The 18,925-nt window shown below is 46.8% G+C and overlaps 1 protein-coding gene across 1 annotated transcript in view; it reads right to left on the bottom strand.

Annotated features, from left to right (window-relative positions):
• Nucleotides 1-674: 674 nt before the first annotated feature.
• Nucleotides 675-18,925, bottom strand: part of FAM234B (family with sequence similarity 234 member B) — a 40,097-nt gene continuing 21,846 nt past the window's right edge. The window contains exons 2-13 of the mRNA XM_032797435.2: nucleotides 17,610-18,002; nucleotides 16,373-16,471; nucleotides 14,444-14,632; nucleotides 12,409-12,539; nucleotides 11,472-11,619; nucleotides 10,923-11,064; nucleotides 10,168-10,311; nucleotides 7,083-7,164; nucleotides 6,764-6,919; nucleotides 5,054-5,171; nucleotides 3,141-3,364; nucleotides 675-2,804 (exon numbers count right to left, since the gene is read on the bottom strand). Of these exons, the coding sequence (XP_032653326.1) occupies nucleotides 2,799-2,804; nucleotides 3,141-3,364; nucleotides 5,054-5,171; nucleotides 6,764-6,919; nucleotides 7,083-7,164; nucleotides 10,168-10,311; nucleotides 10,923-11,064; nucleotides 11,472-11,619; nucleotides 12,409-12,539; nucleotides 14,444-14,632; nucleotides 16,373-16,471; nucleotides 17,610-18,002 (1,832 nt within the window). The 3' untranslated portion in view covers nucleotides 675-2,798. The remainder of the gene's footprint in view (nucleotides 2,805-3,140; nucleotides 3,365-5,053; nucleotides 5,172-6,763; nucleotides 6,920-7,082; nucleotides 7,165-10,167; nucleotides 10,312-10,922; nucleotides 11,065-11,471; nucleotides 11,620-12,408; nucleotides 12,540-14,443; nucleotides 14,633-16,372; nucleotides 16,472-17,609; nucleotides 18,003-18,925) is intronic.

Genomic DNA, 18,925 nt, shown 5'->3' with positions numbered 1-18,925 from the left:
AGTACCCGTTGTCAGCAATTATAATGGTGAGAGTCTGGAACTTTCCTTCTCATCACGTCATTTTGACTTCCATGTTAATAAACCCCTGAGGCTTTGGGCTATGTATGCCCAGCTCCATTTGCCACACAACTTGAAATGGTTCCCATTTTTCAAAACACTCAGTGGGCCAGAGAACATCATGGCCCTTTTGGATTTTACAGTCAAACTACTTTTGAGTTAAACTGGCTCCAGACCCTCCCCCAGAACAGCCAGAGAAATCGCTTCAAACCAGGAGTTTCTCACTGGAACAGGGACAGAAAGAGGGTCTCATTCCCCACTCACTTTCCAGTCACCTCTTCCCTCCTCCACCCACCAGTCCCCCTTTTAAAGTACCCATCACCTGTGGTATCCATCACCTCCAGCAAGTCCTGTCTGCTCCCGTCCCCTCTGAGGCTCCCTTCTACACACTGTGCACCCAACCCCCTTCTCTTTGGGGCTCTCGTCTATGCTCCTTGCTCCATTCTTTCCCCCTTCAGGACCTCTGTCCATTTTGTTCCCACACAGTCCACTCAGAGGGGCAGTGGTAAGGTCTTGCTCACTCTTCACTCCTCAAATGCCCTTGAGGGAGCCTGTCCTGTAACAAAAAGGAGTCTCCTTTCCAGGCTAAGGGAAACAAGGGTCAAACACAAAGGGGATGTTGTACATGATATTTATTTGTTTCACTGCAGTTCACAGTTCCCAACAATATACAGACAGAGTCTTTATTCACAGTGGGAATGCAAGGGAGAAATTCACATTATGAGGGAGCTAGCATCACTGGACACTGACTATCAGGCCTAGGAGTTTAAGGAAGCACCTCAGGGGAATTACTCCTTCGCGTAGTGACTCACCAGCCTTTCCCAGCAGAGGGGTGGGAGGGAGAGAAAGCACATCCCTTTTCCTAATTTGCCTACTGGTACTTAGACATTCAGCCACCACCGGCCAGCCCGATTTACAAACTAACCAACACATATAAACACCACATCCAGCCAGAAGAGAGTAGAGGCCAGGTAGGTGCCAGGACCAGAGCCCCGTGCTACAGTTGTGCTAATATTTACAAAGCTATTTACACACAAATACCATTAAACATATACAAACTATTCAAAGGCTCTGGCATTAATAAGGAAAGGCCCAAGGCCCAGCCTCGGGGTTGCAGGTACCCCTGAAGAGGCTGCACAGAAACATTTCACTGGAGAGAGATAGAGCAAGAGAAACAAGCAGTGAGGAGCTGGGCCAAGAGCCAGGGTACAGAGCCAACCACACCCATGGTTCCTGTGCCCCTTTAAAAAGAGCTGCCAAGCTGTGCCCTCTCCTCAGCACTACGAAAAGAAGAACTGGAGGAAAACAAAGGGGACGTACTAGCTGGAGGAGAGAAAAAAGCACCAAGCAGCAGCCAATTGGCCACTTTAGGGCTACAGCTGCTTGGCTCTGCCAAATGTAAAGGGCCAGCCCGAGAGAGGCATGCTGGGAAACCAGTTCCTATAAGAGGGCACCCTGCAGTGGGGAGAGTCAGTAGGGGCCAGACGTCACCAAGAGGTGTTGTCACTATGCCACAGGAGGCTTTACGGACACCAGAATCAGAGCACAGGCCATTGCACGCCCTGAGACACAGAGGTTACATTTCAAAGAATTAAAACATCCTGGGGACAGATCTGGCTTTTGGCTTTTGCACTGGGAGGTCAGGGGGAGAGTGATAATATAAAGTCTACCTTAACCCTCTCGATTCTGGGGCAGCTGAGTAGCACGACCCCCACTATTAAGTCAGAGCAGCCTTCTGGCTATTCTAACTTATGCCACCTGGTGATGGCCACAAAGGATCAAAACTGCAGCTGGGGATCAGTTCAAGAAAGGGTCTCCTGGGTCCACCTCTTGCCCCAGCCCCTCCTCCTATGCAAAAAGCAGGGGGGTGCAGAAAAGCGTCTACACCGTCTGAGGAACCACTTCACATTGGTGAGATATTCCTGGGGCCACATATCCAGGCTAGAGTCTGCCTGAGGCGCCGCACAAAGTGGCTGCACTCGTCTGTACCAGAGGATCTGGCCCGCTTCAGGTAACAAATTTGCTTTGGGATACAAATGATGTGATGTTCTTGTGAATACTGGGCATGTTTCTATGGAGCTCTGGGCCTGCAAACAAAGCAAGGGGAAAGGGCGACCCAGGAATGGGGAGCCTCTCCATCAACCACTTCAAGCCGGTTGGGAGGGACAACTGGAATGGGGGTGTGGAACCTTTCTCCTCTGCAGCGCACATTCCCAACCTGCCAAGGTCACAGAGGGCTGGACAGTTCAGGAGACTGGGAACTGGACATGGAAAAGGGGAGTGCCCTGGTGACTGTAAAATAAAGAGGTAGGACAGCTGGCGGAGCCCTGCCATACATGAACCACTCCACTACAAAAATACAGAGATTAGTGCAGAATGGCAGGAAATGCTGGTTGGACACAAATGGGAGCTTCATGGAACCAGTTCATAAATTAAACATACAAAAATATACACATTTCTATTCACAGCTCTACCTCTCTGCCTTCTCATTGCCATGTTACCCGGAAGGAAGCATGCAGGCAGGGTGTGTACGGGGGAAAGGGTCACAAACAGTTGCTCCCAGTGGTGGCGTCTGACAATGACAAATCTGGCCCTGCCATTCCACAGCAAGCGGGGGGGACAGAGTGCTCAGTCCCCACTCCCTGGGCACAGCGGACGTCCTGAGGAATCGCCGAGCAGCTCCCCGTGCCCCACCCAGACCACATGTCCACCTGGCTATTGAAACCTGATGGGCCAACATGCTAGAACTGGAGAAAGAGAGAAAAGTCATCAGCCAGGACTCTACTAGCCCAAAATCCAGACAGAGGACCCCTGCCTTCCCCATGTTTCCCAGTGCCCTTCTGCCCCTCCCCAGCTATCATCCCCTGTCCATGTCCTGCTCCCAAGATTCCTCCAGTCCAACTGTCATGTCCTAACTACCAAAGCATCTGCATGCCCTGACAGTTCACTCAATTTACGCTCAACGGGATGGCATCCTGCAAATGCCAGCGCAGGAAGATCCCCGACCCTTGTCCATGAGGGGAGGGGCACTGCCCCGTCTGACCCCTGTGACTTAGCAAAGGATTCCCTCTGAACTGTCTCACCTTGTGAGGAAAATCAATAAACTTCAGCCTGGAGAGGAATCTCCTCACTTCCCCACGGCTGATTTTTGGGGTGGTCTCCCTCAGTGGCACCATTCGGCTCTGAGTGAGCATGGCCCACCGCAGGCCCAGCTTGCTGACCAATAGCAGGCCCGGCTGGTTTTCGGAAGTCGGGCTCGTTGTCATGGTGATGTAAAACGCATCTTTTTGCAGATCGTTAATTCCAACTGATTGATAAGAAAGGGAGAGAAAATACTGGCGAACACTGAGAAAATTACACCCTTCAGGCAAAAGCTTATAGTCTTCACTCAGCCAAGATTCCCACTGACTTCAGTGAGAGTCATGTCTGGGTGAGAGTCTGTCTACACTGGAATCAGAGATGTGACTGAAGCACATGTAGACATAGCCAAGCTAGCTTTGATCTAATTGGCTCCAATAACAACAGCAGTGGTAGCACAGGCTAGCCTCTTAAGTACATACTCAGGGCCCCAAACCAGGCTGTTCAGCTTGTGCTGCCATGGTTTCATTGCTACTGGTGCTGGAGCTAGCTGGATCAGAGCTAGCTCAGGTATGTCTACATGTGCTGCAGTCACACCTCTGACTGCAGTGTAGACAGACCCTACGTAAGGACTTTGGATCTTTAGTCACATATAAATTTGGCTCATTCTGTTCAAAAATCTCAAAGGTGAAAATCTGCAGTGGAAATAAATTGCAATGCAGATCAGAATATGAAGTTTGCAACTGAACTGGCATTTTTGAGTCTCATGCTGGCAGCTACCCATACTTGCATAATGTAATACACTTCTAAAGAGCCTCTCATTCCCAAATCTTAAGGCATCTTACAAACATGAATCCTCTGTACTCCTGTAAGTAGGCATTTTAGAGAGACAAGGTGGGTGAGGTAATATCTTTTATTGGACGAGCTTCTGCTGATGAGAGAGACAAGCTTTTGAGCTTACACAGAGCTCTTCTTCAGGTCAGTAGGCATTTTATTCATTTTACAGATAGGGAAATGGGCATAAAGGGATGGAGGGTAACAGACTTGTCCAAAGCCTCATAATGAATAGAATAATCTGAACAAAACCCAGGAACCATTGTCTCCAATTCCCTGATCTAACAACGAATTTACACTTACTTTCAAGGCAGCCATTTATTTCAGCAGTGCTGTGAATATTAGAACCATTACACCACAGCAGACTTGGTTGTGGCATATCTAGCATTGGGCCCCACCTCCTGGCACATCAGATTCAATGCCAGTTCATCTAATCCCGTATCTTGCCTCCTGCCACACCAGCAACCATTGGTCCAACTGATCTGGTATGCTCCCTTGGGTGTCAAGCTGATGCTCTTAGGAGGTAATTTAAACTCCCACATTCCACTTTTCTGATTGTGGAATTTTGTATGGGGGCAAATCCAGGTTAATCATCAAAGGAAAAACTAATATTTAAACAAAGTACTCAATTTTCAATCACCTCTTCAAACAAATGAGGAGGAAGCGGAGCAGGTTCTACCACATAGTGCAGAATAGGTGACTGCCTTGGGCACAGTATTGGAGGCAGCAAAATGATTGGGTGTGATTCCCCTTGAACTGAGGTAAATAATAACGGAAATCAATGGATCTACTCCAAAGTAAAACCAGTGTGAAACCAGAATCAGGCCCTTCATGTTTATCATTTGTTAAGAGTGATTTGGTGAGTTTTCTACTTGTCAACCTATAGACCTGGTGTTGGACAAGAGAGTAGTGGGAATTGAATCCTAGTGGCACTGATTTTCTGTGGCTGGCCTAAACTTGGTGGACACGAGGGTCCTGCCAACTTCTCCTTCAGAACACGGAAGGGTTTTTAACATCCATTTGGCCTTCCTCAGTTTCCCTTTGAGATGAGACTAAGAAGCACCCCATGCCCTTGCATACTTACTGGCTGAAGCAGTCACTATGTCTGTTACATTGGTGAGGTCCAAAAGGAGGGTAGGAAAGGTAGGGTGCAGGAGGTAGAGGTGGTGTAGCCCTGGACGCTTGTTTCTTGGGCCAGGCTCCTATCGGAAAGAAAGGCAGAAAAGGGATGGCTACATCCTCCACAACTCCTGCTTTGGAAGGAGCCTCCATTTGCTGAGAACCCCCATCTTACACTGACTGGCATGAGCTACAGAAATCATCTATGACCTGCTGCCATAAAAAGCTCTGTTCTTCTCCAGGATGGGCTCTCCTGCTCCTGAGAGAGAACCATTCACACTCGAGGTCTCTCCCACAATGTTTTATCTCAGCCAGTCTCCCCTTGGATTGCACAGCTCTTCCACAGCAGCTGTCCCCAAATGAAAAACGCTCTTTCTCAGAACGGAAAGGAGCCCCTGAAGGATGTCTAGAATAATGTGTGAGCCCAAGCAGCTTCTCTATGGACAAATGCCAAGGGAGGAGATAGGCAAAAGAAAGAAACATTCTAAGAACCCATCTCTCCTCCAGCCAGGGAAAGCTGGTGAACTAGCTGAGGGGACTGGGACCAACGCTGTGAGGCAAAGGGGCGGCAGGTGAGACTTTGCAAATACAATAGAAGCTACAGGAACTGGCACAACCATCCAGTTGGCAGGGACCAATGTAAGCCCAGCTCCTAGGAGAACAAGTCACTAGAGCAAACAAGAATCCCTTCCTCAGAGAGCAAGTTGTCCACAGGCTCCTGTAGGCTACTGCCTGCCCTGAAAGGTGGCTCTGTAGAAGCCATAATCTGCAGTTATCAATTTTCTTTAGCCAGAACCCCTTTTGTGAGGCACTCCTCCTCCCATCCCTATGTCCCTTCATGCCACGCCCTGGCACATTTCTCATTCCTCTCTCTGTTCCTTTTTCCCCTTTCTTGTCCTGTCTATTTTTTGCTTTATATTTTTAAAATTCTTTTTGCTCTTGTTCTTTTCCTCCCTTGCCAGCCTCCATCCAGAAAGCTATATTCTCTTGGGCATTGCCCTCCATTGGTGGCTTCCTAGTGCCAGGCTGCACCTGCTCGTGCAAGCATGCTGAATAGCAGAAAAGGGAGGCTTGCCCTCGCAGGCTGCTGTCTGAGCTCGTTCATGCAAGCTCTTCATGGGGCTGTCTCCAGTAAGAACTGTCACAGGTGCAAGTGAAGGCTGTGGTCTTGATCCAAGATCATGCAGCTTTTTTTTGACTCTACTAGTTCTCCACACTGCTCTCCCCGCTCCTGGACCAGTCTAGCAGCCTGCCCACCAAGCTGTGGAATGCTAGTTTAAGTGATTATGGAAGCTAAGCCCTGGAGTTCCTGGAAAACACATGTTTAGCTGAACGCACACGCACACACGCGCGCGCACACACACAAAGAGTTCTGGGCTTAGGAATACTGTATTCTTAGAAGGGAGCCCAATGGCACACTGTGCCAGTGACACTCGGGCTAGGAAAGGCTTCTGCAGCATCCCACAGAGCTCTCTCACTGCTTTCTCCCCTAGACATACAGCAAGCCTTGCAGCCATTAGCTACAACCGCTAGGGGGTGAGACTCAACTGCTATAGACCGTATGGAAGGTTTTAAGTTCAGTAACACTGTAATTGAAGAAGAAATAAGAAAAAGGGGAGAGACTGAATACTCCTCAGGCAGAAAGCTTCCAGGTGGGAAGAGGGCTCTCGCTTACCAAGTTTTGTAGTGCAGGCTGCATTTCATCAGCCCAGAAGAGAAACACAGATTTCTTCTCCAAAGTCATCACTGACAGTGCATCAGATTCCTGCATGTGACACGGGAGATCATAGCTCCAAACAGGGAGGCCTGATTTACCATCTACCACCAGCATCTGAAAACAAGGAGAGGGACACAACGTGAGCACCATAAGCCATGGAAATGGGAAGAGACAGATGATTACGGTAGAGACTAGGGGCCTTACAGTTAACACATACTCTGCCCTCTCTTCTGTCCCACCACAGTCCTCCCCAAGTGGTAACTTTCCCAGGATTTACCTTTTTCACATTGTCATTGCTCTGAGCCTGCACCATGAAGTCCAGGGTTTGGTCAGCATTGAAGTAGCCAGGGGCAGGCTGGCTGTGAATATTGAGAAAGTAACAGTGACCGGAAAAGCATGAAATACTGAGCAAGACAATGCACACATTTGCAGGTAATTTCCCCCGATTGACACTCATCCCACTTCTATTAATACAGGATTTGCCAAACCAGATCAGGCTTTTAATTCACCAAGCATAATCCTTGACTGGCAGCACCATTTGCCGATATATCAGAGGAGGGGGAAATAACCACAGTGCTCCTAAGCAATTCTTCAGTGCCATAAACAACAGGGGAAAATTCCTGTCTGAGTCATATGGTAATCAGTTTACCATAATGCAGCCTGACATTTTATTACCCTTTCCTTAGCATGCACCACTACACATTTGTATTAGCAGTCATAAAATTATCCAGACCTTCTAAAATCCATCAACAGTTTTTGGCTGTCTGACCGCCTGCAGTAGTAAGTTTCACAGACTGATTACATGATGTGTAAGGCATTACTTTTATCACATTACTCCTTGTTCCCTTATTATGGGCCAGTGTGAGAAAGAGTCACTGGCCAGTTTTTACTAAACCCTTCTTAACCTTTAATAGTTCAGCTCAAGTCCCCTCTCACTCTTCTCCTTCTGTGCTATATAATCCTAGATTTGGATCTCTTGCATCATATGTAAATGCCCGAGTTTTCTAACCATCTTGCTTGCCTCTCTGGCTTTTGAAGCTGAGTTCTATCTTTCTTAAAGTGGACAGGTCTGGACACAATGTTCCAAATAAGAGCAGACAATTTTTCAGTACAATATCACCACTATATGTTCTGTATTTGCTCATCCCCTTTGTAGTGCAGCAAGCATGCCATTTCCTTTTTCATTGCCTCCGAACTCAGCAGCAGATATCTTTAAACTAGCATCAATGTTTCCCAAGTCATTTACCTTGGAGAATCCCATATCTTCAAAGTACACTGGCATATACAAGAAGTGGAGGCTACTTTTTGCCTGTGCATGTTACTTTACGTTTATTTAAGGTGAATTTCCTCTGCCATCAAGATTCCTGATTCCCCTGTGGGTTTGAATTTATCTGGAGTTTTCCCCCAAACTAAAAACATACTTTAGGTGCTATCCATCAGTCGACATCAACTCCCTCTTCCAAATCAGTGGTGTAACAAACCAATTCTGCCACCACACTAATTACTGGGATAGCCTGCTATTAAACCTTCTCTCTTCTGAAAATCATCCATTTACAACACCATTTTCGATTGCTTAACCAATTTCTAGTCCACCAGACTTTGTCCCTTACCTTCTGCTACTGATTCTCCTTTATGATCTTAAAGGATCTTACCAAGAGCTGTTTGAAAATCCAATAAAATTATATCAACCAGGTCACCGTTATCATTTATTGTATTTTGTTACCTTTTTCCAAAAGGGCAAGGTTTTCTCTAACGGAAGCTGTGTGGGTTTGATTCTACTGAGTGACACTTATCCAAGTGTTTTACTATTCTATCCTTAGGCCTTGTCTATGCTGGGGGGTTGTGCGGATTCCAGCCACCAGTGTTGCTGCACCAGTACAAAAACGCTAGGGTAAATGGACAAAGCACTATAAACTGTGGAGCTTGTCCCTGATTGAACCTGGGATGCGTAAGCTGCACAACTGGAAACTGCAGCTTAGCCTGTCTCCTCTATGTGTCTGTGCTGGTATGGCTATCCTGGGGGCTGTAATTGGAGCCAATCTCTAATGAAGACAAGACTTGAGAATTGCCATCACTATCCCCAGTAGCGAAGTAAGGCTTCCCAATCTGTTACCCCCAGAATCTTCCTTTGCTCCCCTTTCCAAAATTCTTTAGCCTTCAGGAATAGCTGCTGGGTTTAGATATTGTATGTCTAACACACCAACCCTCCTGCTGTTTCATGTGTGACACTTCCTGGCAGAGTTTGTACTTTGTGCTACATTGTTTAAGCAAGGTTTTCATTTGTTAAATGAGATTCTTTTAGCCCTAATAAACTAATCACCTTCTGTACTTTACTATGCATGTTTTGTTCCCCCTTTTATCTACCCACTGAGGGAAAAAAACAGCTAATCTGGGCCTTTGGCACAGTGGTCCTGTACAGGCTGCAGGATGATTCCACGATCTATGTTTCCACCTTTATCTTTCACTTCATCTTCACCATGTTCCAGCATAAGTTTTACAATCTGCCCTTTTCAAAGTAATCACAGTATTCTCATAGGTGTATTGCCATCTATTAGGACACCACACCCAACTGTACAGTGATAACTATTGGTTAATGAAGATTCTACACTTGCGTCCTGGATAAATTCCTACGTGTTAGTGAACATAAGAATGGCCCTACTGGATCAGACCAAAGTCCATCTAGCCCAGTATCCTGTCTTCCGACAGTGGCCAATGCCATGTGCCCCAGAGGGGATGAACAGAATAGGCACTCATCAAGTGATCTGTCCCGTCGCTCATTCCCAGCTTCTGGCAAACAGAGGCTAGGGACACACTAAGTTCACAGCTCTTTCTACCTTTGTAGGTACCAAAACAAGCTTCTTGTTTATGCTGTCAACAAATTACTTCTGCCACCTATGCCCAGGTGTACATTCAACCAGTTAATACTGGGGTTGCTGGGGAAATCATCTGTTGTTATTGTCCCAGGACATCTGGCAACTTCCTTAAACTCTTTGAGTGAAATACACTCCTGTGCAGAGGTCCAGCACAGAGCATATGCACCATCATTTCAAGGGGCTTAAGTGCTGAATAGATCACATGCTAGTTGCCTGCACAGGGACGAATTTCTTCTTTTCAACATATTAAGATGGACGTCACTCTTTGAATCTAGTATGTTGGCTATTCAGTCTGTCCCTTTCTTTCATTCCTTCCCTCTCCCATTCTCCCCTCCCCACAGCACTAACATAACGACACGCACATGACTCCAGCTCCCTGGTATCCCTGCAACCTGGGGGAATAATTCCCAATGATTCCCACAGGAGTGTGCGTGCCTGGAGGAGAGAAACAGAAAAAGGAGACACAGAAAAAACAAAAGTGTAGCTAACCTGTGAATGTCCTGCAGCTCAAGGCTCCAGCGGGGCTCCAGGTCCTCTCCTCGCAGCAGAGTCAGGTTGTGTTTTGTGGTGATGAGGAGGTCACTGCAGTTAGTATCTGAAGCCGTCACCATCTGCAGGAACTCAACGCCCCCGCTGGGAAAGGAAGAAAGCCAATATGAGGCAATTGGGCTTCCCAGGTTTTATTTACTTATTTAACTAAAAAGAGCCAATGCCACGCTCTAAGTCTTTGAATATGTGAGAGTCTAATCTACAGAGGGGTTCTAGGTTTTTTCCTGTGACTGAATCCCCACCTCACCACCTCATCTAAATTGGGGCCTGCTCCTTTCTCCTTGTTCCCAGCCATACTAAAGGATTTCCCAGGCTCTGCTGGGCATTGAATCACTGCGTGGAGAATTAGGGACACCCAGGGCCTACACGACCCTGGCCCACTCTGCTGTGCACAGACAGAGCTGCTAACTTGGATTCTTAATTATTTAGAAACACTTTTTCTCCCCTGTGCAGGCATATTCCTATGCATGTGTGGCTGTAAGGGGGGAACAAGGGCTCAGAGGAACAAGAGGTCCCCTTTATAACACATGGCGTGCCCACTGCAATCACTGGAACAGGGAGGGAATTGGAGTTCTTGATGTCACAGGCATTGCCTAGGTTACTCTGATGGACAGAGATATTCAAGTGGAAGGGGAACCTCCAACAGTGCCCAGGCAGAACCACAGTTTAGCCCAATTGGTGAGACCACAACCCACCTGTAAATGTCAGTGAGCTCCGATAAGTTGACAGATCTGCGCTTCTCCCACTCTGGCTCTTCCCGCTGCAGCACAGGAGGGAAGCTGTCACGGTTTCTGGCTTGGGCAAAGAGATCCCTCAGGGCGACTGCTTGGACATTACCTAACAGATACATGACAGAGAGAGCAAAGATTGAGATTCTCACTTGCTGGATAACAGTCCTGAGAGCACAAGAGGCTGGGACCACTTGCAGGTGGATAGTGATCAAACAAAAGCAGGAGGAGAGTCTCGGCCTCTCTGAGAAGGACAAAACGTAGGAAGATCCATAGGAGAATCAATGGCTTTGGAGAGCTTCAAGCCACTCCAGTCCTAGGAGCTCCAAGCAGGTATCACTGTTCCTGCACCATTTCCTACACTAGTGTGGGGAGCTCCCATCTTCTCCAATCTGAGCTTCCACCAGTGGAAGGCATGGCAGGAACCTCCTGGCAGAGCTCATTGCAATCCCAGCTTTGAAGTGCCTTAGAAAAAAGATCAAAATGGAAGGTGCAGAGGCCAGTGGCCCATCTTACCAAAGCCAAACAGGATATAGATGGCTCCTTGGCTGGTAATGTGGGCTTGGGGGCCGATCAGTTTTCCTTCTCCATTGATGCTGTACTTCACGGGCCCACCCAGAGGGTTTCCCGTCTTACCCGATACCAGGATAAAGCACAGGTCTGGCTGCAAAGGTGAGAGAGATGCAGGGAATTCTGGGAGCTGACTCACACACAGTAGAAAGCCTCTCTGCCCCAGAATGAGAAGCTCTGCCATTCCTTCCCCACACAGCAGCATGTATCACGTGACAAATCATTTGGAATCTTTCTTCTTCTCTCCCACCTCTTCTATTTGATTTCCTGTGTGAGCTAGCAGTCTTTGTCTAGTTCCTTATTTTCAGATATCCTTGTCACAACCTCCCCAACATGCTAGGCACCCTTGTCAGTAGCAGAGGTGCCGGTGAATGAATGGACTTTGGAGCCTGAACTCTCTCATCAACCTTAAAGGCAGTATCTTCTAAGTCATTGTGCACGGAGCAGCACAGGGGAAGTTTGCACCATGATTGCCAGACAGAGACGTCTCTTCGATAGCTAAACAGAGCACATCACTGGGCTGTCAAATTGCCAGCCTTCACTGGTGCTACAAAACCACTTTAAAAACAAAAGCGGTAACTGCTAAAGGGGGAAGCACAGGAGAAAGAGAGCAATTATCACGTCTCAGCCAGTGGGCAATGATTAATTTAACAACGACATTCATTTGTCAGCTGATAAAAGATACAGACAATGTAATTACTACTGGATCCTGTTCTCCAGAGCAAGAGAAGGCAGGTTTGTACCTAAGGGGAATCTGAGGTAAGAAAACTACTTGGATGAAGGAATTTGTGCCCTTCCCCCACTACACTCTCTTTAGACCATGTCCCTGCTCCCCCTCCAAAGATTCAAGACCATTCAGAGCTCTGGTAGGGATGTATCATACCTGGGTCTCTCCAATGGCCAGAACCACCAGATCTCCAACTTTATCCCCATCCAAATCTGGCAGCATGACGGCTGGTGCAGCCAGGGTCCCACTTGGCAGGTGGGCTGGGTTCAGTGTCCAGATGGTTTTCCCTATAGGAGGAGAGAACATCTGAGCACCGCAGCACATCAAGAAAGCAGAATTCATGAGAATCCCCAGGGAGTCCAACTAAACCTTCCTGAAGGAGGAAGGGAAAGAAGACACTATCGCCCAACACCATGAGTAACAAATCCAACCTAGAGCAGGTGGCTGTGGAATTCACACACAGTGGAAAGTGGAATTCTTTCCTTCCCATTGCTGTGAACTGCTTTTGAGTCACAGCCTGCTAATGCTTTGATTTATTAATGTTCTGACGTCTCTATCAGGTTCTGGTTCTGAACCTGCAACTGTCAGGATCAGATCCTAAATAAAAGAGAGGCTTTGCAGGACACCAGCTGTCCTCACTGGCCAGTGGTAAAGCCTGATTGTTGATGTCACAGCTATCCAGACATTTCCAGGGAACGGAACAGATGGGAACTCGTAGTTGGAGGGAAAGATTTTGGAAATGGATATCTGTGTCTCAGTTAAATTTCCAACAGGAAACAGCCCCTTTGCATCTTTATCCTCTCCACATGGGGGGACAAGGGTATATGAGCAGAAGTGATTTTAAACACGGTTTGTCAGTGGGGACCGCGTAGGGACCCAGTAAAAGAGGATTCACACATTTTCTCACTAAAATAAAAAACAAGTTCAAAGTAATTCCAGATGCTCTCCCTGCCCTCTGAGTCCCTCTGCCAATTACTATACTTTTAGAATCAAATTTTAACATGGTTTTCTCCCACTTCTGCTCTGGGAAAGCCTCCCCACCCCTCCAAACAGAACAAAGTTAGGGCTTATGCACACAAGTAACTGTACTCACACAGGGAGTAGTACTGAGTTCAGAGAGACTACCCTGACCCTGCAAACACTTATACACATGAACAGTCTCACTGGATTCATTCATTACAACCATTTGAAAGTCAAGCTGTGTTGGTTAGTTTTTGTTGGGCACAGAAGTCATGCAACATTTCTATGTTCCCTAACTGAATGAGTATAACTCTCACAACCAGGGTTCCACTGCAAATACTCATTCAAGATCCAAGAATATTCTCCAACATTTGCCTAAAATTCACTATTCCCATGAACATTTCTGCCAGCAAATTCACTTGCTAGGCTGTCCATTAAGAGTAAATATAAAAGGAACATAATCAACATAATCAAAATGACTAAAAATGCAATATTCATTCAGATCTAGTAAACACTTTTATCAACCTAAATTCTCCTGAAGATGGAACTGGCTACAGCATACTTCCCCACCTCTTTCTCTAGATATGATGTTTAGTGCACCTGTGCTGTCGTGAAAGAGCTGCTGCATTCCACTCAAGAGGTGGCTACATTTCAGTGGTAGGTGAAATGACTCCTATAACTTTTATCTATATCACAGGGATGTTACAGAGCTACATTAATGAAGTGCAAAGGATTACATTACATATTATTCCTTGTAATTCGGTATTTGTTAATGATTAGATCAGGGATTCTCATTGCGTTGTGCCCCCCTTCTGACAACAAAAATTACTACACAACTGCAGGAGAGGGGACCGAAGTCCTAGCCCACCCAAGCCCCTCTGCCACAGGCTGGGGGGCAGAGAGGCAAAGCCAAAACCCAAAGGGTTGAGCCCCAGGCAGGGGGCTTGTAACCTAAGCCCCGTCACCCAAGGCTTGGGCTTCGGTCCTAGGAGGTGGGGCTCAGGCTTAGGCTTTAGCCCCAGGAAATCTAAGCTATCCCCGGCAACCCCATTAAAATGGGGTCGCAAACCACTTTGGGGTCCTGACCCACAGTTTGAGAACTCCTGGATTAAATCATCTTCTGTATTACTCTGCAGTTTTCTTTTAGCTATGGACTTGTTCCTATGTTGCTATCATGGTGCTGAATTATTCAAGGTGATCGGTTCATCCACTCATTCATGCCTGGAACTACCTGAGGAGGCCTGAAGAAGGCTGAGGAATTTGGATGTTCCAGTCACAAGGCAGCCAGGCTCAGCTGGGGCTGTGAGAGTCAGTCCTTTACACTGCACACTCCGAGTCTCTTCTGGAATGTGGCTGGACCACAGGGTGCTGCCATTCATACCCGAAAGGGCCATCACAGTTACCGATGGCCTAGAAACACCTGCAGACACACAAAAGGGGCAGTGAAGTCCCTTGCAATCAAAAGAGAGGAACAAGGCAAAGTGATCTCAGGAGAACACGCCATTCAGTTACACTGCTACCCTGTGCCGTCCCCAAGTGGAAAAGGTTAAAGTAATTGCATTCAGAAGAATCCCATGAGTTTGGTTATGTCAGTCCCTTGCTAGCGCACAGGAATGGAACTGGCAGTAACTGGTCATAGTAACATCTGAAGTTACGTTTCTCTCCTTGGTTGGCAAAGGAACATAATATTTGTTCCCGAGCACCTATTGGTCCATTCAATTCATCATCCGAACTGCTGTCACACCAAACTAGACTACTGTTCTTTTTAATGTTTATTCTTCTGCTGGCCAATGGTTAATGCTTAGAAGTTGCAACTACCCTTCTATTAGGAACCTGGCCAGTTATGTTCAAGGTCCTGTATGTTCTGTGATTCTGTGGAGGCCTAATTTTGCTCCACTGTCTAAGTTTTTTCTTTTGTGGTAAAAAGCCCCCCTACGTTTCTAGCTTTCATTGTTGTGAAAAATACCTTGAAAGCATGCAACCAGTGCCAAGCAGTGTTGTCTGCCTGAGTCTGCAGACAGCACAAAATAATAGCTAAATGGAGTATGAAGTACCCCAATATGTTTTAATCAAATGTTGACTTTGATGCCTAATGATGATAAGTTTAAGGTCAGCCTAACATCAGACATACGGTTCATCATTTTGGCAGAAACGTCCAGCTAATGTGCTTATGTCACAACCCCAAACAAAGTCCCCACATCTTCCAAGGTGCTAAGAACCCCACATGAGTCTTATCCAGATGGCAAAATTTCCAGCTCCTCCCTACCAGCATCTACAGTGCAGTTAATGTGGGGCCAGTACAAAAATGTGCTTCATGCTGAAAACTGAAAATGTGGGAACAATGTAAAAATAAAGAACACGGGGAATACCGCACAGGTTGAGTGATTCATTTTCATATTTAATTCAGTACAAACACAATTTTTAATTGAAATGAACCTGCCATTGGATTTTCTATCTACTGCACCAAAATTCCTTAGACTCCAGGGATTCTGCAGTGGAATTTACATCTCACTTGTAATGGAGTACATGGGGCCTTACTGACGTAGCACTATGCCAGGGGGGAGGGAAATTTTCCTTCTTATCTGTATTCCTATTACACCAAGCATTGCAATTAGGCACCAGATATTGCCAATATACTCCACATAATGGGTCCTTGTTTCTTGACAGTGTCTGTGGGACTGGAACAGATTTCATGTCACTACGAGGTGAAGGCTGCTGTGGAGATGCAGTACAATAGCAGCTGGGAAGCTCCAGAAACAGGAAGCTTGGAGCAGTGGGAAACCGGCAGAACTCAGTGACAAGCTAAGTTATTTCTAGACTTTTGATGGGTTATCCCATGTGTTCCCATGCAAATGTTAGCAGAGAAATGAAAAGCAGCCTGCTGAGGGGGAGTGGGCTGTTTTACATTAAACAGCCAGGTGTGGTAAAATTACTACTGTCAATCAATATATCAGCTGGGACTTTCACAGCAGAAGTGAGCTGTTTTAAGGAGAGGTCTGAAGGAGGACAGCGTGGCAGCTCTGCAGATGGTTAGAGGAACTCCTCCCATTCATAAAGGCTGGCAGGGAGAAAATAAGAAAAAAAAAACATGGACAACCTGACAAAAGAGCCATCAAAGCTGGCATCCCTGGTGAAGCGAAGTTGGCAGTTAAAATCTTACCCAATACGCTAGCATTCATCAGGGCTGTGAAGGAGAGCAGGATGTCTGGGAGTCCATCACCATTCACATCAGAGAGCTCCAGTGGGAACAGCACTCCACCTGTGACAGTCAGAGCAAATCAGGAGCTGCCAGCAGAATGGCTGCCAAACCCACTCTGCACAATGGGGATAAGGACAAACATGAACAAAAAGGGGTCTGAATAACCAGCCATCATGGAATCCACAGGAGACCACCAAAGCAGCACTATTCCCCCACCTATGTCATGTTCCTCCCCACACGGCACAGCTCCAACAGTGGGCTCAGACAGAGATCCAGCAAGGGCCAACAGGAGCCAGCAGAGATGATTATCTGGACCCACTGCAGTGATCTGGCACCACATCTGACTGGCTTCTCAGAGCCCAGAAATGAGAGGAGGAAAGAAGGAAAAGGAGTAGAATCACATCATCGATCATAGCTGTCTCAGTGGAGATATTAAGAGCGGAAGCACTCTAGAAAATACTACAGATTAACTAGCTATTCTATGACTGTTTGAGGAGAGACAAAGACCTTAGAACATTTAAATTACTGATTTATAGATTTAACAGGGAGAGAAATGTGCAGAGAATATAATGTTAGTTAAGCCAATTTGCGGACACAAAGGAAAATCCATTCCTCTCCACTCAAGGCAACACGTCATGCCTCCCCCCTCCCCAGATTTGCTGCTTGGCTTGTACTGAGCATGATCATTAACACTGCTGAAGCAGGCTAACCTCACTCTGCCTTCCCACTATTGGCAGGCATGGGTTGTCTCTGCCTCCCCCAACCCCGCATGAATGGAGGAGCTTGTGGAGTGCAATCTCTGGATAGGGAAGTGATGGGGACCAAAGTGGACTAGCCCATGTATATCTGGGGCAAATTCCAAAATGGGTAACGCCATCCAGGCAGAGGGGTGACATGGGAGGAGAGTCAGAAGAACCCTGCTATTTTGTTGGCACTGGAGAAAGTAAGACCTTATTGGACAACAGATTTATCTCCAACTGGCCCATGACGTGCCATTTTTAACAGGCAGCAGAGGAAGGCTGAGTGCATCAGCCATATGCCTGTTTATGTCCTCAGAGCATCTGCAGTGGTGAAGAGGATTAAGTTGCTGCTCCTCTGCTCTAAACAAACTCTCCGAAGTGGGTCTTTCCCCCACACCCAGCCTGTGAGCTACCCCCTTCCCAATCTCACACAGCTGCTGTTCTTAATGGTCTCTCACCTGCTTCCTGGCCTAGGTTGCGGTTCCAGGTGTTATGCAAGTCTCTAGGAGGACAGGGAATGAGAAAGGCGCACACCAGCACCAGAATCATGGAGATAACCATGGTAAGCAAAAAGACTGCTGTGCGCAGGTAAGGCATCAGGGGAGAGGCTGCCTTCTGCTCCAGGCTGCCAGTGGCCTCAGCGGGGTACCCATCTGGGGCACTCTCTGACAGCCGCTGCTTTGTCACCTCGACCTCCACTTCTGAGTCTGGATCCTGCACCTCCTCCAGGATGCTCTTCCCGTTCTTGAGTCCCCCATTCTTCTGCAAGTTGAGCACAAGGTCATCTTCACTCTCATCGCTGTCAGCCTGAGTGAGGGGGTCATACTCCCCTAGGTCCGGGCTCTTTTTTCCTGAGGAGAGAAGCAGGGAGAGAGAATCAAGCATGGCTGGTGGGAAGGAAAGAAAGAACAAGCTCTCTGCGCTTTCAGGTCCCAAAGGGAAGAGAGTGTGAGAGAGAAGACAGGATGTCTGTATTTGTGTCTACTCAGATGACAGGCATGGTTGGAGGGGATGAAGTGTAAGGGAGAAGGCGGGGTCCATGCACATCCATCTGGTCTCAGAGTGGGCGCTACAAGAAAACAGATTCCCACAGTTTAGTTTCCCAAGGCAAAAAACAATTCCAGGATTTGCTTAATTTCCTCTAATGCTTTCCGGGTCTGTAATGAGAAACAATTCCATGGAGCTATCGTACTATACCTTTAGGCTTGGAAGGATTAGAATCTTATTGCTATACATCGACAAGAGCTGATTTCATTGTACACACACAAACCCATGAAAAAATATTTCCATCAATAATAACTGAAATTTACAGAGAGGCAAAGTAAGAAAAATGCTACTTATGAACTTTAAATTAGAGTTTGGATTTAAGGATATTACCTTGCATATTTTGACATGTGATGTTGACAAATTGGGTTTGAATGGTTATAAAGCTTTAACTTTTTCAGTCTTGACATCTAGTGTCATTAAACAATTATTGGTGGACCCCCCACTAATGTCGGATCCCCCCACCCATAATTTTCCAAACCTGTGAAAATGTAAATTGATAAGAATAAAAAAATGCTTAAAAATAAACGTCGATATTATCTGTCAAAATTTTATAAAATAAAAATTGAATTCTGCCAACCCTACATATCTTCATGCTTAACCCTCTGCATATCTAAGGCCTTGGCTACACTTGCAAGCTGCAGCGCTGGTGAGGGGGTTACAGCGCTGCAACTTACTCGGTGTCCACACTTACAAAGCTCAGCCAGCGCTGCAACTCCCTGTCTGCAGC

The sequence above is a fragment of the Chelonoidis abingdonii genome, chromosome 1, assembly GCF_003597395.2.
Source record: "Chelonoidis abingdonii isolate Lonesome George chromosome 1, CheloAbing_2.0, whole genome shotgun sequence".
Lineage (NCBI taxonomy): Eukaryota > Metazoa > Chordata > Testudines > Testudinidae > Chelonoidis > Chelonoidis abingdonii.
This window is presented reverse-complemented; position numbering and strand designations above follow the sequence as displayed.